We start from the raw sequence: 17,127 nt of genomic DNA on the forward strand, positions 1-17,127 counted from the left end.
TTCTTCCTCTTCTCCGTGTACTTCTCCTGCAACTGCCTCCCAATAAAGAGCGCGTCTGTCGTTCCTCTTCCTGGCATAAATCCAAACTGCATTTTGTCGATCTTCACCTTCTTCCTTATCCTCCTCTCCAACACCCTTTCCAATACCTTCATTCCATGCTCCAATAACTTTATTGCTCGGTACGAGCCACACTCCAGAGGGTAACCTTTCCCCTTGTATAGAGGGACAAAGGTACTCAGTTCCCAAGCCACTGGAATGCGGCCTTCTTTCACCACCAGATTACAGATCTCTGTCATTCTCTTCACACCTGAACTTCCTGCTGCCTTCAACATATCTCCCACAACTCCCGTCGGCCCTCCCGCTTTTGTACTCTTCATTGCTTTTATCGCTTCCTCAACTTCCTTCTCAGTTATCTTCTCTGCCGGTCCTAAAACTGGGTTACTCTCTATGTTGCCATCCCATTCATTCTCTGTATTCAACAGCATTTCCATAGAGCTTTTCCATCTTCCTTTAAGTCCATCTGGGTCCACAACGATTTGTCCCACTTCATCCTTCAAGCAACTCACCCCCATCACATCACACCTCTCTTTCGCTATCTGCTTTGCAATCCTGAATACCGCTCTCTGACCCTCTTCCGAATCCAAGCGTTCTCCGAACATTTTCCTACATGTCTCCTGCGCCTTTGCTACCTCTTTCTTTGCAGCCTTCTTGGCTGCCTTATAACTTTCATGCTCTGCTTTTTCTGCTCCCGTACCCTTCGCCTTCTGCCACTCCTTGAACTTCTTCCTCTTCTCATCAATCCTCTTTCCAACTTCATCATCCCACCACCATGTTTCCGAGTGCCTCGGTGGTCCTTTTGGCCATCCACATACCTCACCAATGGCTCCCAACAGACTATCTTTCATTGACATCCAACCACTTTCAAGCTCAACCACATCATCCTCGACCCGACTCAGCCTCTCTTTTAATGCCTCCCTCACTGTCACCTCTTTCAGCCTCCACACCTTCATTCTCGGTTGGTACTTCACCCGCCGAGCTCTCCTCGCACCTTTCACCCTTATGTCGCAGACAACCAAGTGGTGCTGTGAAACAGCCTCCTCCCCCGGGATCACCTTTGTGTCCCGGAGGTGCCCCCTGTCTCGCCTACGCACCATCAGGTCGTCAACAGTTGTCATCGACCCACCTGACGTGTATGTAACAAGCTTATTATCCCCTTTCTGGAACTGAGTATTACAAATCAACAAATCAGCTCCATCAGCAAACTCCAAAATCCTTTCACCTTCTCCATTTCTCACACCATATCCGTAACCCCCATGAACTCCCTCAAAATCGTCCATACTCCTTCCCACATGTCCATTTAGGTCTCCTCCTACCACAACAACTTCCTCATCTTTCACATTTTCCATCAGCTTCTCTATCGCACACCAGAACTTGTCCTTCTCTTCATCGCTCCGACCAACCTGCGGAGCATATCCCGAGATGATGTTCACCAAGAGCTTTCCAATCATCATTTTCACCATCATCAACCTATCGCTCACTCTGGTCACACTCACCACACTGTCTACAAACTCCTCAGAAAACAGGACACCAACACCATTCACGCCCTCCGGGCACCCTTGCCACACAAACTTGTATTTCTGTCCCTGCCTACCCTTCACCATTCTCACACCACTTCCCTTCCATCTCGTCTCTTGCACACAACATATGTCCACTCTTCTTCTGACCAATACTTCCACCACTTCTGCTGATCTCCCTGTCATTGTCCCTACATTCCATGTCCCAAACCTCAGAAACCGATCTCCACTTCGGGCTGTACCCTGCCCATATGTAGTTGTTATTGTCATGGTTCTCTTTTTGAGCAATGTTTTTATGGCCGGATGCCCTTCCTGACGCCAACCCTCTTAGTCGCCTCTTACGACACGCAGGGATACGGTGTACCTATTCTAACCAGGGTACACACCGTACACACTGGTCCAAGTCAATTCATGTAAAACTAAAAGCACAAGGATGGCCGAGTCGTCCTCCCAAATACATTACACATACAAGCTCCTCCACAAGCTTGGGATCACCATTGATAACAAAGAAAAGGTTCGTTTACACTGCACGTTAAGTAGCTAAGATGGCCAGGCGTACAGAATGTAAACGCAACACTTTCGAAGGTGATGATGCACGAAAGAAAATGCTTGATGCTTGATGAAATGAAAATGAAAATGCTTGATGAAAATGCTTGGTGCACGAAAAAACGATCAATAAACTATATTCCCAAATGGAGCACTACCAAACATACCCAAATACAGACAAAGGGAAATCCAACTGAAAAACAGAGGTGTGATTTAGTCGGCACTTAGTCTTAAATCGGCTGGTGTATCTCGTCAGGAATCGTCAAAGATCGTCCGAGGCCCTGGCGTCTTTGCGCATGAAACACACTCCTTGGCGCGAAGTAGGCCTTCCGTGTGAAGCGAACGGCCTTGGCGTGCAGCTCGCTCTTCCCAGCCGTGCTTGTCCTCACGATGTCTGCACGGAAACCACAGCTCTCTGTCCACAGTTCCCCTCCTCACGACCGACCCCAGCAAGACGTCAGAAGACGACCGCTCCTGATGAAGCCGGGACCCGAACTCGCATGACGTGAGAATGTCTTGCCTGATCGATGTACCTCCAAATTGGCTGGTGTATCTCGTCAGGAATCGTCAAAGATCGTCTGAGGCCTTGGCGGGAAAATGTGTTCGTTGGCGCGAACTAGGCCTCGCTGCGTGTCCGCTCCATGCACAGTTTAAGAAGGTCCGCAGGACGAACCGCCGTCCGCAGGACACAGGACCGCAGGACACAGGACCAGAACATACAGCTATTTTATATTTTTCACGCTCGGGCGGCTCAACCCACCTGTTAGTCAAGCTAACGGTTACCCACGTCTGGGTCTGTGCATGACCCGTACTCTCACGCGTTCATGCACTCCACTCTGCACGCTCCCGGCACACACCCTTTCACACCATGCATTCGCTCCAGCTGACACAGCCTCACCTCATCGTGGTCCGCTTTGATCGCTCATATCCTCTCCACCTGCACCTGACATGCGTTATCCCGATCTTTACACTTTTTGCTGCACATTCCATGATCTCTTCCTTCACATTCTTTGCCCTCCAGCTTGTCTCTCATCATTCTTCTTTGCCTTTATCCATTTCATCTTTTATCTTTATTATTTCCCGATTTGAATCCTTTGGTTCTTCTTCTGAGATTACTTTAGTGTCTTCCATTCGTTTTTCATTTTCCGTTCTATCTTCTCCATTGTTCGTCCCATTTTTTCTGTCTTCTGTGTTTGGTCATCATGTCCCATTTTACATTCCTTCTTACTTGCCAACATTTCCCTTTTTACGTCCTTCTGAGCTGCCCTTAGATCCTGCATTTCTTCTGATTTGCTTGTTCAGTTCTTTTTGCCCATCTGCAAGTCCTTTTACTCCCTGTTTGGGTTAATTTACCTCTTGTTTAATCCCATTTATCTCCTCAATCATTCCAGCCTCACCTGCCCTCATCTCATTACGTTCACATTCTTCCTCACCTCACCTAACCTCATGCATGTCACCCTTTATGCCAGCCAGCCTGGCTCTCCTCCATTTTCTTCATCATCTGTTCCATAAGATGACTAATCAACAACATCAAATGGTCGCTGCCAGACTGCGATGACAAGGTGACCCACTATTCCGTGCCATTGGTGCTGCCTTGTCCAGGGGCTGGTGGATCCAAAACCTTGATCTTTTCTACCCCCGCTAATTCACCCCAGATACATTTTTATGAAATTCCAACTTCTTTCCTGGAAGTCCTTGCAGGGTCCATATGTTTTATACCTCTCCCATCTCCCCCCAAGCCCTCTCCCTCCCACACTTCTCTCGATGTCCCTGCTCTCAAATGTTGTGTTTGTGTCCTTCCCCCTCTGTCCCCATATTGTCTACCGCTCCCCTTATTTTGTGTTTTATGTGTCGGTTTGACTTTTCATCTGTCTATAATTCCAGTAATCTCTGTGTGTGTGTGTGTCTGTGTGTCTGTGTGTCTGTGTGTTTGTTTGTCTGTGACCGCTGTTTCTCGACAACTACCGGTCCGATATACTTGAAACTTGCCAGGTATATTGCTGGGGACCCGAGGATGTGCCTTTTCAAGGTTTCATATTAATCGGACAAGTAGTTACCGAGCTATGGCGATTTAGCCGTTCGCCGTTCGCTTTCGCTTTACGAATGGACCAAACCATTTCATGTAAATAGAGGGGGGGGGGGGGGTTCTGTGGTCGTTACTGGCTTTGCGAATGGACCAAACCATTTCATGTAAATAGAGGGGGGGGGGGTTCTGTGGTCGTTACTGCCACGTGGTTTCAAAGTTGTTTTTTTGCACGCACGTACGGGCAAGCACGTACGGGCAAGCACGTACGTACGGGCACGTCCTAGTCTATCTATAATTCCAGTAATCTCTGTGTGTATGTGTGTGTGTGTGTTTGTCTGTGACCGCTGTTTCTCGACAACCACGGGTCCGATATACTTGAAACTTGCCAGGTATATTGCTGGGGACCTGAGGATGTGCCTTTTCAAGGTTTCATATTAATCGGACAAGTAGTTACCGAGCTATGGCGATTTATTTACCATGCCGTTCACTTTGGCTTTGCGAATGGACCAAACCATTTCATGTAAATAGAGGGGGGGGGGTTCTGTGGTCGTTACTGGCTTTGCGAATGGACCAAACCATTTCATGTAAATAGAGGGGGGGGTTCTGTGGTCGTTACTGCCACGTGGTTTCAAAGCTTTTTTTTTGCACGCACGTACGGGCAAGCACGCACGTACGGGCACGCCCTAGTGTGATTAATGTTAGCTCTTTCGCAAGCCTCGATGTTGTATGCAAAAAAAAAAAAAAAAAACCCTCAAAACCGTCTATACTCCTTCCCACATGTCCATTTAGGTCTCCTCCAACCACAACAACTTCCTCATCTTGAGAGAGGAGGCTTGGGTCCTCGATCGCAATCAGCACAATCACTGCTGCCCTCCCTGGTCCTTCTCCCACAATGTTACATTCATGTACAGCTTCCTGGGCCATTAGCTCCTCCATATCCTCCTCAAGTAAGCCCACTTGATCCTGCTCACCTTGACTTGACAAAGCTGGACAATTTTTTAAAGTCCAAGTTCATCCTACACACCTTACAATTTTTGGTGTGCCGCTTATAGCTCCCCATTTTAGGATCTCACTCCTGACATCAATTGTTCTGGACGCAGGGTTCTCCCTCTTTTAACGAGAGAAAAATGACCACAGTGTGATCACCAGCTGCGACGTGTAGAATCATGAGGATATCCGTTGCAATATGCACGAACAAATTCGACCAGTCATAAAATTATGCGCATGCACTCGCGTCTTTTTGTCTTTCAGTTCTGGTCTTGTCCTTTGTTTTGCGACGCAACATGCTTCATCAATTGATTACACCTAATTTGTGTCAAGTTCTGTGAAATGAGATTTATATGAAAACATTCATGTTTTCTTTGTTGCTAAATTTATTCTGGTTTTTTCAGACAAATCGCGATTTTAGTCCGCGATGTTCTTACCTCATACCAACGCACGTCCGAGTGTATGCGCATGCAACAACAACAATCAGTCATTTTAAGGCCATTTTCCCTGCAAGAGCGGGGGTTAGCCTTGCGGGCCCCATGACAATCTTCTCCATTTTGCCCTATTTTCTGCATCTCCCCTTGTTAATCCACTTGCCCGCATTTCTTCTTCCACCACCTTTAGCCAAGTCTTTCTCAGTCTGCCCCGTCCTCTACCTCCTTCTGCATTCATTTCCATCACTCTTCTCAACCAGTCACTTTCATCCTTCCTCAACACGTGACCAAACCATCTCAACCTGTTTCTGTTCACAGCATCCATCACAGACTCTATTCCCACCATCTTTCGCAATTGATCATTTGCCTTCCTCTCTCCCAACGAGACTCCGCACATCCACCGAACCATTCGCTTTGCCACCTTTTCCAGTCTTCGTTGCTGCTCTTCGTTCATTACCTCTGTCTCGCTCCCAGAAATCATAACACTTCTCACATGCAGCATACACCTTTCCAGGGATTATCCTGGGGGATTATAGCAATGGGAGAAAATCTCCCTGTGTACAAAACAATGAGATTTTTTTCCAAACACGATGGGATTATACAAAATTAAATTAAAATTGAAATTAAATTAAAAGGGAAACCCATGCATATACTTAACATGAATTGGCTGGTGTATATATATGAAACAGCAACACATTGACTTTTAGAGTGTATCAGTGTTTTGTTTTTAACATTAAACACTAACAGTAAGCACGTTTTCTTTACAATATAGTAAATATTCATTTTTTGGTATCTGAACAGTAATTACTTTTGACATAAAAGATTTTCTCTGATTTATGCGTGAAAATTGAAACCATTTAACTCATATAATCGAAAGGAAAAAAAAGTTTAAAGTTTTTACCTGATACTTGGGCCGTGGGAATCTTCCTCTCTGATAGATGTTGTTGGATGGCTTTAAATATGCAGGGACGGAAAGTGCAGCCGGCCCGCTCTGAAGGTTCGGATCGGGACACCGGGATTCATTCCGGTCGGCCCGGAGGTGGGGGTGCGCGGCCTGTCACGGAACGTCAAAACAAACGGCCTGCCGGGGCCACCCAAAAGTCGGGCGTGAGGGGCGCGTCCACTAATGGAACGCCTCTCGCTTCCCAGATCGAGGGCCACGTGGTCAGGAGAACCTCGTCCCTTCTGGTTGCCCTGCCGTCCCGCCGTGGGCGCTGGCAGGGTGTACTTCAAACTAAGCTTAAGTGTCAAGTGTTAAGTTCCTCCTTGCCCTCGCAAGGGAAAGGCTAGGGTCAAGCTCTTCCAAATTTCCAAACACTAGAAATCGGACGTCTCAAATTAATTAACTAATTTGTAAATACATCTCAGTCGCCCGCGACCTCTCTAGCGCGGACGTCGAACCAGTTCATTTCCGGGCGACCGGGCCGAGTATCGGCTCGGCCGTGGCCGAAGCCGTTGATTCCGCCGTAGCACGCTAACGCGTAGGCTCGCGCGCCCCTGGTCCGCCGGGGCTCCGCGGGTGTCCTACCGTGCCTGGCTTGCCCGTGCCCGGGGACGGATTTCGCTGTCTAAACATGGTAGCGCTAGGCCAGTGGGACCGCCGGGACCCACGTGCACTCACAAGGTGTTCTGCGCGTGGGCGGCAGTATCAGACCGGGGCGCCCAAAGGCGCCACGCACCCAAACGCTCCCCGGCTAAAGTTCATCCTGAAAGCGCCCACATTGTGCGGACAAACCAAGTCAAGGGCCACGTGGTCAGGAGAACCTCGTGCCTATCGGCCGGCCTCAAAGACCGAAATTGTGACGGTGTCCCATTGCCGAAGTGATATGCAGATCCGTCAAAAATAGAGTGAAGGGCGTCATAGTTTTTGGATCCAAAATTCTGGCTGTTACACACAGCTTGTGATGTACAGCAATGTCTGTACTCTCGTCCATCATAATTGTAATGGCAGGTGACTTGTGGAGCTTCTCGCTGACGGATTTGTCAATTGTTGTGGAAATGGCATCCAGAAAACCACAGGCTGATTTATAACTCGCATATGTCACATGTTTGTTCACTTTTAAATTCTCCAGATTTGTGGTATTAAGCTCTGACAACAAGGTCAGCAAGCTGTTATACTTAGACAGGGGAATTGCTTCCTTCGACATCCAATACACCACTTTCAGACACGTCAAAATACTTTCCTCTTCTTTTGATTTAGACCCTCAACCGTGAGTTGAAGATTTGTTCTCGCCAGTGGTGCTGCAATCGCTCGTTGGTGATCAGATGACGATATATGTCAGGTTATTGTAGTCGTTTTGAAATTATTTGTACCTTCACTTAGACTGTTGACCAACTTCTCCGATCTACACAGTGAACAATACATTTTGTTCTGATCGGCATCATATTTCAGCCAGTCTCCGAATTTAAGGACCCAGCTATCTTGAAACGTTATTAAAGTTTTGCCGGAAGTAGATGTCTGCACTGTGGTGGCCCTGGCCACTGTCCCGCTTTCGCCCTGCACACAGTCACTAACTGGATCATCCTGGTTGTGCTCGGTGTTAGAACTACTGCTGGTACCTATGAAGAATCGTTTTATGCTTTGCCCATCAGGCTGTGGTTGCGGAGGTCTCTTTTTCGGCGGCATTTTCGGAAAAAGCGTAATCCAGAAACTACTGCACACAGCGAACACGTGGTTGCCGAAAAGCCGTCGTTTAATGCCGCAAAATATTGTCACGGCTACCGCAAAGCGTGAAAGTGAAATTAAAATGGCTACGGTCTGTTTACAGTTGAGAATAGCTTCGTCTTTGACAACTTCCAGACCTGACAAAAGCAGTAGTAAGTACACGATTTCAGCCTGTTTCGCCTGAAAACTACACCGTGACAACTGACACGCTCCATGCGATTTTTTTAATTATTTTTTTTAAATCGCTCTGGCCAAAATTGTATGCGATATTTTCCAACTTTATGCGAGAATATCGCGGAATCATGGCCAAAGTCAATCCCAGCCTTTCCCTTCTGCTTCAACAACACTCCCCTCCTCGTCGGCATGCCACTCAGTTCCCGAAACTTCTTCCATGCACATCTCACTCCAGCAATCGTTGCCGAGTCTGATCCACTTTCTCCATTCAGCATGTCTCCGAGGTAGCAAAATGTTTTCACACCTTCCAGCTTCATGCCGTCTCCAAGATCCTACTCAACATTTCCTCCATCTGCAGCTCCCTCTGTGCACACCTTACTATTGAATGTAGCTGCCACACTGGTTAATGACCCTCGCAGACCACGACAATTTTGATGAACCCAATCGGTGCACATTGTACATTGAATGGAGTTCACTCCGACACCCTTCCTGCACACAGCACACGGCCACTTCCCAGTTCTTTCCATGTCACCGCATGCTTTACCACCTGCCATCACCTTCGTTTTTCCGATATTCACCTTCAGACCTTTTGTCTCCAGACATTCCTTCCACTTGTTCATCTTCTCCTTCAATCCATCCATACTTTCCTCAATAAACACCAGATCATCTGCAAACAACAACTCCCACAGTAAACCCTCCTTTACGTTCGGAGCCAGCACCTCCATCACAGCTACAAAGGGTAGTGGACTTACTACCGACCCCTGATGCACTCCCACCATCACCTCAAACTCACCACTGTTCCCGTCCTTTGTCCTTACAGCTGTGCGTGCTCTTCCGTACATTGCCATCACTACTCTGATCAACCATTCCTCCACTCCTAACTTCCTCAATGCCCATGTCACTAATTCACGTGGAACCCTATCAAATGCTTTCTCCAGGTCAACAAACCCAAGAAAAAACTTCTTCCTCTTCTCCATGTACTTCTCCTGCAACTGCCTCACAATAAAAAGCACGTCTGTCGTTCTTCTTCCTGGCATGAATCCAAACTGCATTTCTTCCATCTTCACTTTCTTCCTTTTGACAAGGAAATTCGGAGATTGCCGAACTCGTTCCCAAGACTTGCCCCTTCTGCTTGTGACCTGAGGGAGGGAGAAGTTTTTGTCTTTACCTGGAGGTGATCAAATCAATTCCCCTTTAGAAATTAGGGTTAGGGCAATTTCTGTTGATGGCGTGTGCCGTGCGTAGGTCGGATACGCACGTGAGCGGGCACGTCATACGTCACAGCGAGTGTGAGTGGCATCCGAAAAGTGTGGACAACGTAGTGAGTGAGTGGGCAACTTTTTGGGAGAACTGGGGACCGGCCGAACGTGGCCGCGATGGGATCGGCCGAGGTCACGCGACCGATCCTGTGTCTTAATTGTGGAAGAAGAAATGCGGGCAAGGGGGTTAACAAGGAGAGATGCAGAAAATAGGGCAAAATGGAGAAGATTGTCATGGGGACCGCAAGGCTAACCCCCACTCTAGCAGGGAAAATGGCCTTAAAATGCATGTTGTGTGTGTGTGTTGTGTTCACTTTCTTCCTTTTCCTCCTCTCCAACACCCTTTCCAATACCTTCATTCCATGCTCCAATAACTTTTTCGCTCAATACTAGCCACAGTCCAGAGGGCCACCTTTCCCCTTGTATAGAGGGACGAGGGTACTCAGTTCCCAATCCACTGGAATGCGGCCTTCTTTCACCACCAGAATACAGATCTGTCATTCTCTTCACACCCCAACTTCCCGCTGCCTTCAACATGTCTCCCACAACTCCCGTCGGCCCTCCCGCTTTTCTACTCTTCATTGCTTTTATCGCTTAGCCTGGTGTTGGCTTAGCGGTTAGGGTGCCGGCTTGGGATCCTAGGATCCTGGGTTCGAATCCCGGTCGATCGCTGAATTAACGCCAGGGGGGTTGACTCAGCCTGTCATCCTTCCGAGGTCGGCAAATTGAGTACCAGCTTGCTGGGATGAATGATCACGGTGTACCCCGGTTTAGAATAGGTACACCGTATCCCTGCACATCGTAAGAGCGTGACCAAGGGTTGGCGCCAGGAAGGGCATCCGGCCATAAAACATTGCCTCAAAACAGGGAACCATGATTGTCATGGGGCCCGCAAGGCTAACCCCTGCTCTAGCGGGGAAAATGGCCTTAAAACGATCATTCATTCATATATTCATTGCTTTTATCGCTTCCTCAACTTCCTTCTCAGTTATTTTCTCTGCTGGTCCTAAAACTGGGTTACTCTCCATGTTGCCATGCCATTCATTCTCTGCATTCAACAGCATTTCCATATATCTCTTCCATCTTCCTTTAATTCCATCTGGGTCCACAACAATTTGTCCCACTTCATCCTTCAAGCAACTCACCCCCATCACATCACACCTCTCTTTCGCTATCTGCTTTGCAATCCTGAATACCTCTCTCTGACCCTCTTCCGAATCCAAGCGTTCTCCGAACATTTCCCTTGATGCCTCCTGCGCCTTTGCTGCCTCTTCTCTTTGCAGCCTTCTTGGCTGCCTTATAACTTTCAGGCTCTGCCCCCATACCCTTCACCTTCTGCCACTCCTTGAACTTCTTCCTCTTCTCGTCGAGCCTCTTTCCAACTTCATCTTCCCACCACCATGTTTCCGAGTGCCTCGGTGGTCCTTTTGCCCATCCACATACCTCACCAACGGCTCCCAACAGACTATCTTTCATTGACATCCAACCACTTTCAAGCTCAACCACATCATCCTCTGCCATACTCGGCCTCTCTTTTAATGCCTCCCTCACTGTCACCTCTTTCAACCTCCACACCTTCATTCTCGGTTGGTTGAAACCAAAGCTTTCAGAATCATTGGAATCTCCTGCGATGAAGCTAACTCCGAGGGCCTTTCACTCACTCAACGCAGGCAGGTTGGTGGTCTTTCTGTTTTCTACCGACTCCTCTCCGGCCTTGCTCCCCCAGCTCTCTCTGTGCTCTGTCCCCCAAATATTCCCACAGGTCGCACAAGATCTGTCAGCAACACTCTTGGTTATACTGCCAAAATCTTGGCTCTCTGCTCACCTTCACTCCTCTTTTCTCCTGCCTCTGGAACAAACTCCCCCACTCCCTTCAATCCCACGCCTCCCTCCAGGTCTTTAAAACAGCTGTTCACCACCATCTCTTATCTTCCCCCATCCAAAACCTTGATCTTTTCTACCCCCGCTAATTCACCCCAGATACACTTTTATGAAATTCCAACTTCTTTCCTTGAAGTCCTTGCAGGGTCCATATGTTTTATACCTCTCCCATCTCCCCCCAAGCCCTCTCCCTCTCACACTTCTCTCGATGTCCCTGCTCTCAAATGTTGCGTTTGTGTCCTTCCCCCTCTGTCCCCATCTTGTCTACTGCTCCCCTTATTTTGTGTTTTATGTTTTGGTTTGACTTTTCGTGTGATTAATGTTAGTTCTTTCGCGAGCCTCGATCTTGTATACAAAAACCCCCCCCCAAAAACCCCTCAAAACCGTCTATACTTCCCACATGTCCATTTAGGTCTCCTCCTACCACAACAACTTCCTCATCTTTCACGTTTTCCATCAGCTTCTCCATTGCACACCAGAACTTGTCCTTTTCTTCATCACTCTGACCGACCTGCGGAGCATATCCCAAGATGACGTTCACCAAGAGCTTTCCAATCATCAACCTTTCACTCACTCTCGTCACACTCACCACACTGTTCACAAATTCCTCAGAAAACAGGACACTAACACTATGCATGCCTTCTGGGCGCCCTTTCCACACATACTTGTATTTCTGTATAATACTTGAACACAAATCGCCTTCTTCTTATTTCCAATAATCTCCAGTTTAGCAGTACTTGGACATGTTAAATGGGGTGGTGTATAAGGGTGATGCAGAAGACTGCTTCAATTGGACTTAACATCCGGAATTTTTATTTCACAATCTTTAACTTCATTATTATCTTTAAATTGAAGTATACCTTCCATGGCGTAACATGTTCGATGAACTCCCGAGATGGTTCTCAAACTCATTTCCCTGCAAAATACTGACACTGATTTATACACAGGTGATGTCTATCCTGTAAATGTGGAAGGCAAACAACACGACAACGATTCATCTGTCACAGAAGATTCAAAATGTGCTTCTGCAAAGGAAGGTTCAGATGATATTGACATGACAAACGGAAGTGCTTCCTGTTTTGCAACTGGTGAGTGGAAACATAAAAAAAGAACATAAAGCCTTTTGTATGGAGAAAATATAAAAATTTCCAGAAAAGTGTTAAATATTTTGCATTTTGATTTTGACAAAAAAGAAAATGTGTTTTTTGTTTCTGTAGAACAATCAAGAAGTAATATGGGACAAATAAGGTCCATTGGCAGCTTGACAGTGAGGAAGAAGCCTTTTTTGAAGAAACAATCACGAGATCAAGTCTCGCTTCCTGTAAAATACAAATACTTGTCTGGGCCTCGCAACACCAAGATTAATATGAAATTAAACAAACAGAGAAAGGTTCAAGAAAAGCGAAAATGTTATCAGTGTAATGTGTGCAGAAAGGATTTTGCTTCAACGAGTAAAATCAAAATACACATGAGGATCCACACTGGAAAACGTCCTCACAAATGCTCTGTATGTGATAAAGGTTTCTCTCAAAACAGCTATTTGAAATTACACATGAGGGTCCATACAGGAGAGCAACCTTACAAATGCTCGATATGTGATAAAGGTTTCTCTCAAAGCAGCAATTTTAAATTACATACGAGGATCCATACAGGAGAGCGACCTTACAAATGCTCTGTATGTGATAAAGGTTTCTCTCAAAACAGCTATTTGAAATTACACGAGGGTCCATACAGGAGAGCAACCTTACAAATGCTCGATATGTGATAAAGGTTTCTCTCAAAGCAGCAATTTGAAATTACATATGAGGATCCATACAGGAGAGCGACCTTACAAATGCTCTGTATGTGATAAAGGTTTCTCTCAAAACAGCAGTTTTAAATTACATATGAGGATCCATACAGGAGAGCAACCTTACAAATGCTTGATATGTGATAAAGGTTTCTCTGTAAACAGCAGTTTGAAATTACATATGATGATCCATACAGGAGAGCGACCTTACAAATGCTTGATATGTGATAAAGGTTTCTCTGTAAACAGCAGTTTGAAATTACATATGAGGATCCATACAGGAGAGCAACCTTACAAATGCTTGATATGTGATAAAGGTTTCTCTCTGAACAACAATTTGAAAAAACATATGAGGATCCATACAGGAGAGCAACCTTACAAATGCTTGATATGTGATAAAGGTTTCTCTCTGAACAACAATTTGAAAAAACATATGAGGATCCATACAGGAGAGCAACCTTACAAATGTTCGATATGTGATAAAGGTTTCTCTCTGAACAAAAATTTGAAAAAACATATGAGGATCCATACAGGAGAGCAACCTTACAAATGCTTGATATGTGATAAAGGTTTCTCTGTAAACAGCAGTTTGAAATTACATAGGATGATCCATACAGGAGAGCGACCTTACAAATGCTTGATATGTGATAAAGGTTTCTCTCAAAACAGCGATTTGAAAAAACATATGAGGATCCATACAGGAGAGCAACCTTACAAATGTTCGATATGTGATAAAGGTTTCTCTCTGAACAAAAATTTGAAAAAACATATGAGGATCCATACAGGAGAGCAACCTTACAAATGCTTGATATGTGATAAAGGTTTCTCTGTAAACAGCAGTTTGAAATTACATAGGATGATCCATACAGGAGAGCGACCTTACAAATGCTTGATATGTGATAAAGGTTTCTCTCAAAACAGCGATTTGAAAAGACATATGAGGATCCATTCAGGAGAGCAACCTTACAAATGCTTGATATGTGATAAAGGTTTCTCTCAAAACAGCAATTTGAAAAAACATATGATGGTCCATACAGGAGAGCGACCTTACAAATGCTTGATATGTGATAAAGGTTTCTCTGTAAACAGCAATTTGAAATTACATATGATGATCCATACAGGAGAGCAACCTTACAAATGCTTGATATGTGATAAAGGTTTCTCTCAAAACAGCGATTTGAAAAAACATATGATGGTCCATACAGGAGAGCGACCTTACAAATGCTTGATATGTGATAAAGGTTTCTCTGTAAACAGCAGATTGAAAAGACATATGAGGATCCATACAGGAGAGCAACCTTACAAATGTTCGATATGTGATAAAGGTTTCTCTCTGAACAACAATTTGAAAAAACATATGAGGATCCACACAGGAGAGCAACCTTACAAATGCTTGATATGTGATCAAGGTTTCTCTGTAAACAGCAGTTTGAAATTACATAGGATAATCCATGCAGGAGAGCAACCTTACAAATGCTTGATATGTGATAAAGGTTTCTCTCAAAACAGCGATTTGAAAAAACATATGATGGTCCATACAGGAGAGCGACCTAACAAATATTCGATGTGATTTTTTTTTTTTTTTTTTTTTTTGTGTATTGAATCGAGGCTCGTGAAAGAGCTAACATTTATTTCACAAACAAATCAACCCGACAAACAAAATATACAGGTTTCTCTCAAGGTATACGGGCTCTCAAAATAGCCATTTGAAAAGTCATATCAAGATCCACACAGCAGAAGTGAAATCTGAAATACCAAGATGTGAAAAATGACGTCGAGGATTTCAAGATTGAAGAAACCTGAAATTGTACCAGTGATAGTCGGAGCAACAGGAAATCCGGATGTTCAAGAAAACCCCAACTGAGCGCTTAAAAAGCATTCCGGGGAATATCACGACAAACATGCAACAGGTGGAGGCTATCAAAGGTTCAGTGAGGATTCTAAAACGAGCCCTTGGAACAAAGAATTCTGGGGAATATCACGACAAACATGCTGCAGGTGGAGGCTGTCAAAGGTTCAGTGAGGATTCTAAAACGAGCCCTTGGAACAAAGCATTCTGGGGAATATCATGACAAACATGCTGCAGGTGGAGGCTGTCAAAGGTTCAGTGAGGATTCTAAAACGAGCCCTTGGAACAAAGCATTCTGGTGAATATCACGCCAAACATGCTTCAGGTGGAGGCTGTCAAAGGTTCAGTGAGGATTCTAAAACGAGCCCTTGGAACAAAACTATGAGAATGAAGTTTCACAAACTGGTTCATGAATAATGATCCTTTACCGAAAATGGAGGTGGAGATTTTGATTTCTGGGAGACTTTCTCCCACCTCCTAAAACCCGCATGTTGAGATAACAACCAACGAGAGCGTCCTGACAAATGTTCCGTTTGTGATAAGGATTTTATTTCAAAACGGAGCTTGAACTTCCAGAGTGCAACCCACCTGGAGTGCTCGCGTAAAAAAGTGCTCCGACTGTGGGAAGGGATTTGCTGATAAAAGGTTTGTTAAATTCACGTGGCATTACCTGTGCGAGGTTGTACGTGCCCCCACCCCCCCTCCCCCTTGTAAGCGTTCCTGAGCAGTCGGCAAGGTATTCAGTGAACCAGGAAGGAGAAAGCTATCGTGTAAGCGTACAGACCTTTGGGCACATACCTTGTGAGCACAACTCCTCAGAGTACCACCTGTATCCAGAATGTCCACAACAATGATTGCACACTAGTGCCAAAAGACAGCAAGAATCTCAAAATGCTAAGCCCATCCACGTCCACTCAACTCAAACTGCAGTTAAAGAAAATGACACATTAAAAAAAATATGTAAAATTTCTTAATTTGATTCTCCACGTTGTCATCACAGCGGATTGTTGAAAATTTGAAGCCAAAATCTCAAATGCCATGGTAACAAAACTGAATCTCTCAACATGATCTTGTATCTCACTGTGCTTCTTCCAGGGCCTTCCTTCGGTTGTCAATTTGTAATTCTTGTCTCTGTCCTTCCCATGTTTCCAGCCAAGTTCCATTTGAGTTTTTTGATCGTGACCAGTGTCTCGAAAATTAGTTTTCTCTCTGATTTACTTGTTTTTCTTGTCCCTTTTGGTTGTGCTCAGATGGAATCTTTCCATGGTGGTTTGGACATCAATTTTAACTCAATCTTTGCTGTAGTCCATGTTTCATTGCCATGTGTGATATGGGGAGAACATCCTTGCTGTAAAATTGTTTATCAGAAGAAGACTCCTGCCCATGTTTTTCATGAAACTTGAATTTATGAAGTGTGTCACAATAAAGAGAGCTTCTCAAAGTGTAAATGCCCTGTCTGTGTCATTGTGAATATGTAATGGGTGCATGATCAATTTATATTGTCAGTCAGTGGAGAGTTTGGAGTTGTCCACATCCCCATGAGTAATCCTGATCAAACCGAGAGTTGTTCACCAAACCAGGTGAAAGCCTTGCAGAGATAGCATTTACCATCATAGCTTGACTGCACTTCATCCCATCACTCATTGATCTCGAGCAGCTCAGCTTCACAAGCCCCAACGTGGAAGGCCACACAGCTAGTTGCGCCCACATTTTTGTCAACATCAATGGAAAAGCATTGTTAATGGAGGGAATACCTTTGAACACAGAACGTAAACGTATTTTAAACAGTATCATGGTATTTTGAACCAATTTCAATGGTTGCTCGAAGATAGGGCAGCATGTATGTACAATCATACTGACAATCATAAGACTTCAAACAAAAAAACAATATACCTATTTTGGGGGGCAACCCCCTCTCCCATGCCCCACCCCACCCGATTTTG

The 17,127-nt window shown here is 45.3% G+C and overlaps 1 protein-coding gene across 2 annotated transcripts in view; it reads left to right on the plus strand.

The window, feature by feature from the left end:
* Nucleotides 1-16,632, plus strand: part of LOC144888213 (uncharacterized) — a 45,504-nt gene extending 28,872 nt beyond the window's left edge. Inside the window, exons 2-3 of one of the 2 annotated variants that reach the window (XR_013623413.1) lie at nt 12,494-12,634; nt 12,764-13,081. Coding sequence is in view for 1 of the 2 variants with exons in the window: in XM_078777660.1 (XP_078633786.1) it covers nt 13,349-14,905 (1,557 nt within the window). In the remaining variant the exon portion in view is untranslated. Of the gene's footprint in view, nt 1-12,493; nt 12,635-12,763 lie in introns of both variants that reach the window. The other variant, XM_078777660.1, reaches the window with a different exon arrangement.
* Nucleotides 16,633-17,127: the final 495 nt, after the last annotated feature.

This window comes from Myxine glutinosa, chromosome 5, assembly GCF_964187855.1.
Source record: "Myxine glutinosa chromosome 5, kmMyxGlut1.1, whole genome shotgun sequence".
In the NCBI taxonomy this organism is placed as follows: domain Eukaryota; kingdom Metazoa; phylum Chordata; class Myxini; order Myxiniformes; family Myxinidae; genus Myxine; species Myxine glutinosa.